Source organism: Echiichthys vipera, assembly GCF_963691815.1.
Source record: "Echiichthys vipera genome assembly, chromosome: 10".
Classification (NCBI taxonomy): Eukaryota; Metazoa; Chordata; class Actinopteri; order Perciformes; family Trachinidae; genus Echiichthys; species Echiichthys vipera.
In genome coordinates this window covers 26,262,043-26,273,223 of record NC_139835.1, presented here as the reverse complement: position 1 = coordinate 26,273,223, position 11,181 = coordinate 26,262,043, and the positions used below count along the sequence as shown (strand labels likewise).

At 41.6% G+C, this 11,181-nt stretch overlaps 1 protein-coding gene across 21 annotated transcripts in view; it reads right to left on the bottom strand.

The window, feature by feature from the left end:
- Positions 1 to 245: 245 nt before the first annotated feature.
- neb (nebulin) overlaps positions 246 to 11,181 on the bottom strand; it is a 67,914-nt gene continuing 56,978 nt past the window's right edge. For 13 of the 21 annotated variants that reach the window (XM_083921563.1, XM_083921582.1, XM_083921564.1 and 10 more), the window contains 16 exons: positions 10,523 to 10,627; positions 10,035 to 10,139; positions 9,481 to 9,573; positions 8,324 to 8,416; positions 7,703 to 7,795; positions 6,672 to 6,764; positions 6,332 to 6,424; positions 5,922 to 6,014; positions 5,466 to 5,558; positions 4,662 to 4,754; positions 4,074 to 4,181; positions 2,704 to 2,890; positions 1,781 to 1,873; positions 1,476 to 1,616; positions 1,250 to 1,353; positions 246 to 1,081 (listed from right to left, as the gene is read on the bottom strand). In XM_083921563.1, coding sequence (XP_083777689.1) covers positions 908 to 1,081; positions 1,250 to 1,353; positions 1,476 to 1,616; positions 1,781 to 1,873; positions 2,704 to 2,890; positions 4,074 to 4,181; positions 4,662 to 4,754; positions 5,466 to 5,558; positions 5,922 to 6,014; positions 6,332 to 6,424; positions 6,672 to 6,764; positions 7,703 to 7,795; positions 8,324 to 8,416; positions 9,481 to 9,573; positions 10,035 to 10,139; positions 10,523 to 10,627 — 1,761 coding nt within the window. In that variant the 3' untranslated portion in view covers positions 246 to 907. The remainder of the gene's footprint in view (positions 1,082 to 1,249; positions 1,354 to 1,475; positions 1,617 to 1,780; positions 1,874 to 2,703; positions 2,891 to 4,073; positions 4,182 to 4,661; positions 4,755 to 5,465; positions 5,559 to 5,921; positions 6,015 to 6,331; positions 6,425 to 6,671; positions 6,765 to 7,702; positions 7,796 to 8,323; positions 8,417 to 9,480; positions 9,574 to 10,034; positions 10,140 to 10,522; positions 10,628 to 11,181) is intronic. The other 8 variants (XM_083921572.1, XM_083921575.1, XM_083921580.1 and 5 more) reach the window with 7 other exon arrangements.

Here is an 11,181-nt window from a genome sequence, read left to right as displayed (position 1 = left end):
AAAACATATTTTGAACATTAAAGCACGTGAACATGTTCTAGTAGAAACCCAAAATGCAAGCATGAACCTAAAAATGGCTTTATATTGGGACCTTTAAATATCAGCTTCCAGCCGTCTCTAATATAGACCTCTTTGTATTTCCTCTCCAATTTATTATTCTGTAAATGCTACACCGTATAAGACCCATTCTGAATAAAGAAGATAACCAAAGGTCAAAGTTGAGAATGAAAAGGAGGAGGCATGAGTGCTGCAGGAGCTTGGTGTGCTTTATTAGCTACGGATTAAAGGTAGAGGACCTAAATAATCGAAAGAAACAAAACACACATTCTACTATTGACCAGCCCTCAGTATAAAGGAGGGAAGACTGAGGCTTGTCTTGTACAACTCTTCAGGAGTGGTTTAATCATGGTAACTGACTGCTTATACGTTTCATTATTGTAGTCGTTTCCTTTTCTCATGCCTTGGATTTCCATTCAAGGCATGATTGGAACTATTTGAGCCCATTGGTTGGGTAGTACAACTTGGACAAAAAGTGTTTTATATATATTAAATATTGTTGAAATATACAAGGGCATATTGTTAGAGTCTCGCTGATCCAAGAGAGTGTCTTAGAGCAGTTGAAACAATCTAAAACAGTCTGATAATCATAGTCATAGTATGTATAATCAGAGATATGTATATGTGTCATGTCATGATGCTTATGTCACATCCACAGGCAACAGGGGGCAGCAGCATTGAATGATAACGGACGAGAATTACAACACAATTCAAATACAGATACAGAGCTAAAACTAACTAAAGGCTACACATTGCACTAAGCCACAGTTGTGATCACAGGAAGACCAATCAGTTTGCCCTGTGGATGTGTCGCGCCCACTCTGGAGGGACGATGGGCGGGCTTTTGTCTTTAGACTGCTTCAACGTAGTTGGCTGGCAGCATGCCGGTCTTGCCGGTGCGCTGCACAGTACCGTACATCCACCCCTCGTCGATGGCCTGCACGTTAACGATGACGTCGCTATCCTTGAAGGACACCTCATCATTGTCGGCTGCGGTGTAGTCATACATGGCACGCACAGTTTTCTGCAGAGAATAGAGAAGAAGAAGAAGAGAGGGTGGTGTGAGAGTTTAAAGGTGTAAAGAACCCAAACAAGCAATGAATTGAGCCTACTAGAGCTGAAACAGTCATCGGATTAGTTGTCAACTCTGATCTCAAGAACAGGCTTGTGTGTGTTACAGTGTGTTACAAACCCCGGTGGTAGAGGGGTGAGAGGGGACGGAGGAGACGGTGGTCTGCTGGGTGGCCACTGATGATGACCTCTGCTGCAGCTCCACAGTCTTAGCAGTCTGGTAACCTGCGGGTGTTACAGTAGAGAAGTCTTAACACTGATACAATCACACTGCAGTGTGATAAACAGCACATATTTGAAATACAGCATTTGTTGAAGCTTTGTTGCGCTGATTCTAGATCATTTACCGGCAGAAGAGGCCATGAAGCCGTTGCTGTAGAGGGACATGTGGTGGTCCGCGTCCTGGGACATCTCAGACTTTTCATCACCGACGCCGCTCAAGGCGCTGGTGGAGCGAGAGTGCTCCTTGCTGCGACGCTGAGCTTGCACTGTCAGATGAACGTCAAGAGGTCAGATAGACATGTAAAATAATCACATGAGCAGATGTGACGTTTTTATTATACTAGCCTTGGCTGGAACGAATCGGTTTGAATTAACATGAATAAACATCAAGACCCGTGTGATGTGATGCTTTTGATTTTACTCATCTCACCTGACATCATGTGCAGACTCCTGGACTGGATGTTGTCCTCAGCAGGGTCGTAGTCAAACACAGAGCCGGGGTTTGTGCGCCACACACGCAGATCTGAGAGCACAGAGTCGAAGACGGGATCAGTTGAGCAATAGCTAAGCTGATCCCAGCTGACATCGGGCGTGTGGTGGGGTACACCCTGGACAGGACGCCAGTTTATTACAGGGCACATAGAGACGAACAGAGACAGACAACCATTCACACTCACATTCACACCTACGGGCAATTTAGAGTCATCAATGAACCGAACACCTGCACGTCTTTGGACTGTGGGAGGAAACTGTAGAACCCGGAGAAAACCCACGCAGACACAGGGAGAACAAACTCCACACAGAAGGGCCCCAGCTGGGATTTGAACCAGAAACCCTCTGGGTGTGAGGCGACAGTGCTAACTACCACTGCATGATAAAACCATTCAACCTGTTTCCCAAGTTGTGACTTCCTAAATCAATCTAAGACGGCAGCAAAAAGTATTATTTCCTTGCTCTTTCTGTAGGAGAAAAGAAAAATATGAACTTGTTCTTGCTCTTCATTCCTGTTTGGATTTAGAGAACTCTAATGTCATTTAGGAAGCGGGTTAAAGACTATATTGTCATGTAGAAAATTGAATATTTCTTATCCAGATGCTTAGAAAAGTCTTCGAAGAATCTGGAAATACTTTCAAAAAACACAGAACTCTTAAGAAACAACATTCCTGGTTCTTCACAGATCATCAGTGCTTTATCTTTCCAAACATGAATGCTCATCGCTGTGAAGGTATTGTATTAAATTTGGTGTTATGAGAAAAAAATCCCCTACATAGCCCAGTTTCTCCAACAGTTTAACAGTTCAAATGTCTTGTAGTTGAATTTGAGGTCAATTTTAACATTCAATTGGAACTGTACCAGTGGTGGTCTCCTGGTCATGCTCGATGGCACGTCTCCTCTCCATCTCCACCACACGCCTCTGGATGCCACGGTAGTTAATGTCGCTGAAGTCCTGGGTGTTCTTCTTCACGCGCTCTGTCACCAGGTCAGTGGTGGTGGGAGTGAAGCTGCCCTTGGTCTTCTCAAAGTCCTCGTGGTATCTCACCTGGAAAACACAGATGACAACCAGGGACAGATCATAAGACATGAGCCCCTGGGCACAGACATCTTTAGAGGCCGCCCATTCTGTCTACGTAGGAATTCAAAGAAACTACTTTTAGTCGTCTCTTTGTGTCCATATTTAGTTGTTTTGTATGTCTTTGTAATTGTTTCGCATCTATTTTTAGATATTTTGCATCTTTTTGTGGTGATTTTGCATCTATTTTAAAACATCTTATGTTTCTATGTCATCGTTTTGTTTCTCTCTGTGGTCATTTTACAGCCAATTCAAAATATTTTACGTGTATTTGCCCCTGACTTTATGGGCCCCTGGACCTGTGCCTGGTAGACTTGTCAGTAAACCATCCATGATCATAACCACAGTAAGTAACTTAGCCTTCTCTTAGTAAGTAAGACATGGTCACTAGAGCACTAAATGTGTATTTATGTGGCATGAAAATAATCCTTAAAGGTTGAATATGTAGAATCTTTATTAAAAGCTATATTTAATTTTTTTTTTTAAATACACAAACGGGGCATTTTGAGGGGTAAAGAATGAAAGTATTGCTTTTCCATAAAGAATATATTAAGTCTGAATTAATAGCTAGAAAAAAATTGTCAAAACTTTCTGTCATATTCTGTTTGAATTGTACCAGCCAATAGCGGCCGGCATTTGAGGTTTCCAGGGTTGACTGTTGTTTGGTGCAGCTACTGTAGGTTGGTACTGGGTGAAGCAAAGGGGGGTTATTTGTCCCAGCAGCTGAGTGACCGGAGACGGGCAAAACGAGAGTCAATATAAGCCAAGCATTCACTCGATGGACAGAGATAAAGGATTTCAACGGCATTAAAACGCATGCTGAAATTGCTGCGTTTCTCCTTGGGCTGACGACTCTGGCAATCCTACTGCTGAAATTATGTTTTGTTGTTGCGACTACGATCCTGAGACATTAGATGGCGGTGTTCTGCTCATTCTCAATTTTCAACCTTTAAGAAATGCACGTTTTACTCCTGTTTGAGTTTTCTAAAATCTACAGTGCCCAGCTGTTTTAGGAAATTACTGAGCAATTACCTTATTATCTTTGTGACATATTTTTTATAGACCAACATCTTAAATTGAAATAGTAAACTACCTGCAGAAGAAATAAAACTTAAGGTGCATAAACAAAATTTAACAGACAACACAATCTTACTCCAGAAATGTTGCGCTGGGTCTCCCTGACGCGCCTCATCTCAGGTGTGTCCAGAACGAAGGCGGCCTTGCCCTGGACCTGCTTACGGAAACTGTCAGAGTACAGCACCTGGCGGAGAGCGGGGGTTAGGAAAACAGTGAGCGGCTTAAAAACGTTTCGAACCTGAAGCCATCATGAAGCAGCCGTTAGCATCCACAGCACAAAGGGTGTGGCAAAGAAGACTGACTGGTAAGAGGACACACACACACAGCTGAAGGCAGAATGAGCTGGGGTTACATTACTGGGATTTCAGACGAATGAAATAGCGGGGAGATTTTTACGAAGACGCTCAAGTATTAAACTAAAACAAGATTATGTCCCAATCTTCAGTGGGAGGACGGCAGGGTGACAAGATGAAGTGGAGTAGTTTGAACAACAGGAGAGGTTAGAAGGGATGATGAAGCACCACAGCTAGACATTTAAAAAGAGCTACAGAATTAATACAATTAACTAGAGCTGGGAGACAAGTCAGTTAGAAAAAGGTTAACACGGGGTAAGAGAGGAACATATTTCAAGTAGAAAATGTTCTTGCGGTGGTTCTGAAGGTACCGAGCTAATGTTTTCTTGGTTCCTTTTGACTCGCTCCATCTCTGGGGTATACACCACAGGAGTTCCCTTGAGTGAACTGTCTTTATACAACACCTAGAGGACAGAAGCAAAGTGCCCCAAAGGGCAAATCAGACACTGAAGCATACACAGACCACACACCTATAGGACTGGTTTCATAGACTTGGATTAGCCTCAAACTCTTTGAAAAGAAGATACAGCCAAAGCAGTTTTCAGGTTATTTCCAAGATGAATTAATCTCAGAGATGGGAACTGCTTTCAGTTGACATATGTTGCTTTTAAAATATATTTAAGCAGCGTCTGAGAAATTGGTCCTATAGAGTGACTCATGCTGGTAAGCTCCTGTTGAACAGGAGCCAGGATCTCTGTTGTGGAAACAAACATGTGGGAACAAACACACTCCTAACGCTTCAGCAGGAGATTTAGTTTGTCATTAGCTGTGAAGTGGAAATGAACCTTAAGCAGCTTTGTGTGAAAAAAGCTGTGGGTTAGGTTATGATATACTGGGGGCCAAAGAGGAGGGTGTCACTCAGCGTGAGGGGTTGATGGTTGAAGATTAAAGATGGAGTATAAGAGGAGAAAGAAAAATGTATGGATGGCAGGGCTGGAGCTCAGGAAACTGCAGTCTGTGCCTCGGATGAAGACGGATGAGATGAGCGAGAGGGGATGAGAGTGTGAGGGAGGGGAGGGAGTAGCAAACGCGTTTATGATGGGTATTATTGATGAGCACTACTTATCCACTCTCAACAGTTAGGAGCACACATGATTTCGGTTTTGTTCCGCTACCGAGCTGATGTGCTTCTGGGTTTGTTTGACCCGCTGCACTTCGGGGAGGTCCGGTATAGCTGTACCTCGACCCAGAGAGTCCTTGTACTTTATCTACCCAACAGAACAGTTTGGGTTTCAGGGAAAAGAAAGTTGGAGGGAAAAAAATAAAGGTCAATCAGAGATAAACTGCAAGGAAGACAGAGACACAGCACAGCACCAAGACAAACGTCACAGCAAACATGAATTAAAACACCTGAGAAATGGAGAAGCAGGTTGTGACAGAGAAGTGGTGAGGTTTAGCTGACACCATAGGGCTCATTGGTGTTATATCTGCGCGGTGGGTTTGATGTGACAACAAGCATAAGAGTTCTGACATCTAAAAGAGCGATGAAGGCTCGGGAGAGTTGTTATGACAGCGTGTTTGCGGCAGATGAAGAGTGAAGGAGAGGAGGGCAGGGTCACTCTGTGGAGTACCGTGCTAATGTTGTGCTGATTGCGTTTAACTCTCTCCATCTCTGGGGTCTCTGATACTGACGTGCCTTGTTCCACTCCTGTTTTGTATTGAATCTTTGAATAAGACAACACAGACAAAGTCAAATATGGTGGCGACACACTCAAAGGAAGATTAGTGTTTAATTCAAGGGATGAAATCCTTTTTTTTTTTAATCCAGGGAAAAAATTAGGGGGAAATTACATTTGTGTGGAAATGGGAATTCAAAATCAAGTCATCACCCAAGGACGGTAAAAAGGAGTGATGTATGGAGCTTAGTTAGGATGGAGGAAGGTCAAGTTTTCTAGACTTTTAGACTAAAGGAGAGGTCATTTTAGGGAAATGATTATAAGGGGGGTAAGAAATAAGGATCACTGCAGTCCTTTTCCTCTACCAAGCTGATATTCTTCTGGGTTTCTCGGACCCGCTTCACCTCAGGGAGATCAGGTATGGATGTGCCTTGACCCACAGAATCCTTGTACTGAATCTGCCCATTGCATAAATTACAGAGACACAGAGTAAGACAGGGACAAACAAACAGCACAGTGTGCACCGCGTTATATATCTGCGTAGTGGGTTTGGTGTTACAAGCTCTGACATCTAAAATGAGCGGTGAAGGCTCAGGAGAGTTGTTATGACAGTGTGTTTGAGGGAGGTAAAGAATGAGGTAGAGAGCGGACAGAGGCAAAGGAATGTACAGCACAGGAGGAGGGCAGGGTCACTCTGTGGAGTACCGTGCTAATGTTGTGCTGATTGCGTTTAACTCTCTCCATCTCAGGGGTCTCTGATACTGACGTGCCTTGTTCCACTCCTGTTTTGTATTGAATCTTTGAACGAGACAATCAACACACAGAAGTCAAATATGGTGGCGACACACTCAAAGGAAGATTAGTGTTTAATTAAGGAGGGAAGGAAATAATAAGAACTTGGGAATAAATGGGGGGAAATTATGTTTTTGTGGAAATGTGAATTCAAAATCAAGTCATCACCCAAAACCAGTAAAAAGGAGTGATGTATGGAACTTAGTTAGGATGGAGGAGGGAAACCAGTGCTAAAAACACGGAGGGTAAAGTTTTCTAGACTACAGGAGAGGTCATTTTGGGAAATGGTTATAAGGGGATAAGATATTCCATTTCCTCTACCGAGCTGATATTCTTCTGGGTTTCTCGGACCCGCTTCACCTCAGGGAGATCAGGTATGGATGTGCCTTGACCCACAGAATCCTTGTACTGAATCTGCCCATTGCATAAATTACAGAGACACAGAGTAAGACAGGGACAAACAAACAGCAGTGTGCACTATAGACACAGACATGTCCATTCACTCATAACACGCACTTCACAACAACTGACAGAAACACGTTATTCTACTTTTACCAATTGTCACATATTTCAGTGGTAGTTGGATATGTTGGCAGTAAGTCGGGAGATAGTTAGTTCTGCTTTCAAAAAGGATGTAACTTTATTTAGTTTATTACTTTTTCAATTTAGGCGGGGAAGGAAATGCCAAATAATAAAACATTAAAATCAAATAAAAAGTCCAAGGAAGTGCATTTATTTGGGGAAAAATGGGGGCAATTATGTTTTTTGTGGAAATGTAAGTCAACTCATCACCCAAAACTGGAACAAAGGGGTGATGTATGAGACTTAGTTAGGATGGAGGAGGGAAATCAGTGCTTAAATCACGGAAGGTAAAGTTTTCTAGACTACAGGAGAGGTCATTTTGGAAATGGTTATAAGGGGATAAGATATTCCATTTCCTCTACCAAGCTGATATTCTTCTGGGTTTCTCGGACCCGCTTCACCTCAGGGAGATCAGGTATGGATGTGCCTTGACCCACAGAATCCTTGTACTGAATCTGCCCATTGCATAAATTACACAGACACAGAGTAAGACAGGGACAAACAAAAGCAGTGTGCACTATAGACACAGACATGTCCATTCACTCATAACACGCACTTCACAACAACTGACAGAAACACGTTATTATACTTTTACCAATTGTCACATATTTCAGTGGTAGTTGGATATGTTGGCCGTAAGTCGGGAGATAGTTAGTTCTGCTTTCAAAAAGGATGTAACTTTATTTAGTTTATTACTTTTTCAGTTTAGGCGGGAAGGAAATGCCAAATAATAAGACATTAAAATCAAATAAAAAATCCAAGGAAGTGCATTTATTTGGGGAAAAATGGGGGCAATTATGTTTTTTGTGGCAATGTAAGTCAACTCATCACCCAAAACTGGAACAAAGGGGTGATGTATGAAACTTAGTTAGGGTGGAGGAGGGAAATCAGGGCTATAAACACGGAGGGTAAAGTTTTCTAGACTACAGGAGAGGTCATTTTGGAAATGATTATAAGGGGATACGATAGTCCATTTCCTCTACCAAGCTGATATTCTTCTGGGTTTCTCGGACCCGCTTCACCTCAGGGAGATCAGGTATCGAGGTGCCTTGACCCACAGAATCCTTGTACTGAATCTGCCCATTGCATAAATTACACAGACACAGAGTAAGACAGGAACAAACAAACAGCACAGTGTAGACACAGACACGTCCATTCATTCACAACACACACACTTCACAACTGACAGAAACACAATATTGTTCCGATCTTAACATATTTGAGGGGCATGTTGGCAGTAAGTTGGGAAATATTTAGTTCTGCCTTCAAAACAGATGAAACTGTATTTAGTTTATTACTTCAGGGTGTAAATCCACTGGATTATGATGAGAAAGAAGGTCCTACAGAGCCTTCAATCTCTCAGTAAACGATGAAGGTGTTAACTTGTGGGAAGAGTTTAATTTACATACACTATTTTGCCAAAAGTATGTGGACACCTAACAATGAGAGATTTCTAAACCATGGAAATAAAAATGCTACAATAACAGTCTCAAATCTGCTGACTGCAGGGATTTGATTCAAATCAGCCACAAAAGTATTGGTGAGGTCGGCCACTGATGGTAGGAGTTGGCATTTAGTTAACCTCAAATGTGTTGGATGTGGTTGAGATCAGGGCTCTGGCTCAAAATAGGCCAATTAAGTTTCTTCACACACAACTAGAAAAATAACCATTTCTTTATGGACTTAATGGATTTTTGCAAAATCACACTGTCAGAAATATCATCGCATGCTGCAGCATTAAGATTTCCTTTTAGAAAATGATCGAAGTAGCTCAAACACTGACAGCCCCAAATACAAAGTACTGTACTTAAGCAGGGGTGTCCACATACTTTTGGCCGATCTTTAGTTGGTGTATTGTGGAAACAAGCTATTATGCTGCAGTAATGAAGTTACATCTATGTGTTTCCATAAGTTAACACAAAAAAAAACATTTAAGTCCTTTGGAGGCTCCATGAAAGCCTATGATTAGTATTAAAATAATCTAGAAATGAACATTATAAGCATGTGAGAAATCTTAGAGAGACTGCATGTCAAGGCAGGTCTGTTATATTATATTATTATTATTATTATAAGAGAGGAATATGGAGGTAAGGCTGGTTGAGGAGGCGATGAAGGAGGGCAGGGTCACTCTGTGGAGTACCGTGCTAATGTTCTGCTGGTTGCGTTTAACTCTCTCCATCTCAGGGGTCTCGGGCAAAGCTGTTCCTCCTCCCAAATCCTCTTTGTACTGAATCTTTACATGGACGAGGAATGAAAGCAGCAACCAGTGGTTAGCTTGATTTCAACTCTTGTATAATGAGGACGAGGTGCTTGATTTAAATAACCAACCAAATCTGACACACACACACACACACCAACAAAAACCCACTAAATTAAACAATAATCAACATTTAAAGGAACACATCATTGGTCTGGACAACTCCACAAAAACACACAAGCTCTGCACTAACAAGTATAAATGTTACACTATGGAATACAATGTCAGGAGTTAGTTGCGTGAATTAAAATGCCGCATATTCTACAAGGTTAAATCAAAATATGTTTGGTCCAGAGAAATCAGGGCTGCATGTCAGGGTTTGTTAAAGAGAGAAGTTAAAAAAGGAAAATCACAAAAATCAAGGAAAAACTCGTTCAAATTAAAAAAATGTGTTATTTGAAATCATCAAGAAAATAATAATATTATGGAGTAGATACCAAGCTGCAATTCTTTGTATTCTCTTTAACACGAAGCATTTCAGGAGTGTCCTTTATAGTGCACACTTTGCCCAATATGTTTTTATGGTCAATCTGGTATTGATGCTACAGAGAGAAAAACAAAAGTGCAGTTAAAATGTTTCACAGTGACATAGAGGTAAAGAAGAGAACAGAAAAGCCAGAAGTGAAACTACTAAAAAGTACCTTCTGCTCAGGATTAGCGTGAAAGCTATTTTACTTGGTATGAGTAGAACATGCTACACTGCTTTGCGTACAAAACAATCAACACCAAGTTCTTAATTTACGACTGGATTCAATTAATTTGGAGAAAGTATTGAAGGTAATACTTTACAGCAGACATGGAGACATACACAGAGCCGCCAGACATCGGAAGAATCTCTGACTTCATACTGTACGCCCTACAACGGTCAGAGAAACGCTGCTCCGGCAAGAAACAGCACAATTTAACATTCACATATACTACTTACAGTGCTGAAGTTCTTCTGGTTCTCACGGACTCTCTGCATCTCCGGAGTGTCCAGGACCGGCACGTAGTGAGACATGGTCTTCTCGGCCTCCTCTTTGTACTTTTTCTGTTGAAAACAAAAACATCAGGAAAAGAGATTCAGTATTTCAGGAGTCCTCAGTTCATCGTTTAAAGGGGAGATATTAGGAAAAAAGAAAACGTTCTCAAGTGCTTGTGCGGACAGATTCGGGTATCTGGAGTACCTACCAATCCACAGACTGTGAAACAAGACAACCCAGTTGTTTTTTTTGTGGGCTGCCCAGATCAGAAAACATGGGATTCGACAAGCCATTCAGATTTGGCTCCACTTCCTATGTCACATGCAGGCCCATTAGAAGATACCACCCTTCATGTGAGTATCCAGGTGCAACACAAGGAGATCAGGCTCACCGGATCAGTGACCTCTTTTAAATAACTTCTTAAAACATATTTATTTTTATAGACTTACTTTTATGTGCTCATTGTCTTTTTATCCACTTTTTATTGCTTTTATATTGTCTTCATACCTCACTTGTTCATTTTATTTCTTCTTAGTTATTCCTTTGTTGTTTCACCGTTCTTTAATAGCGTCCTGTCATTTATCTTGCTTTGTTGATGTGTATATATATAAACTGTATGTAT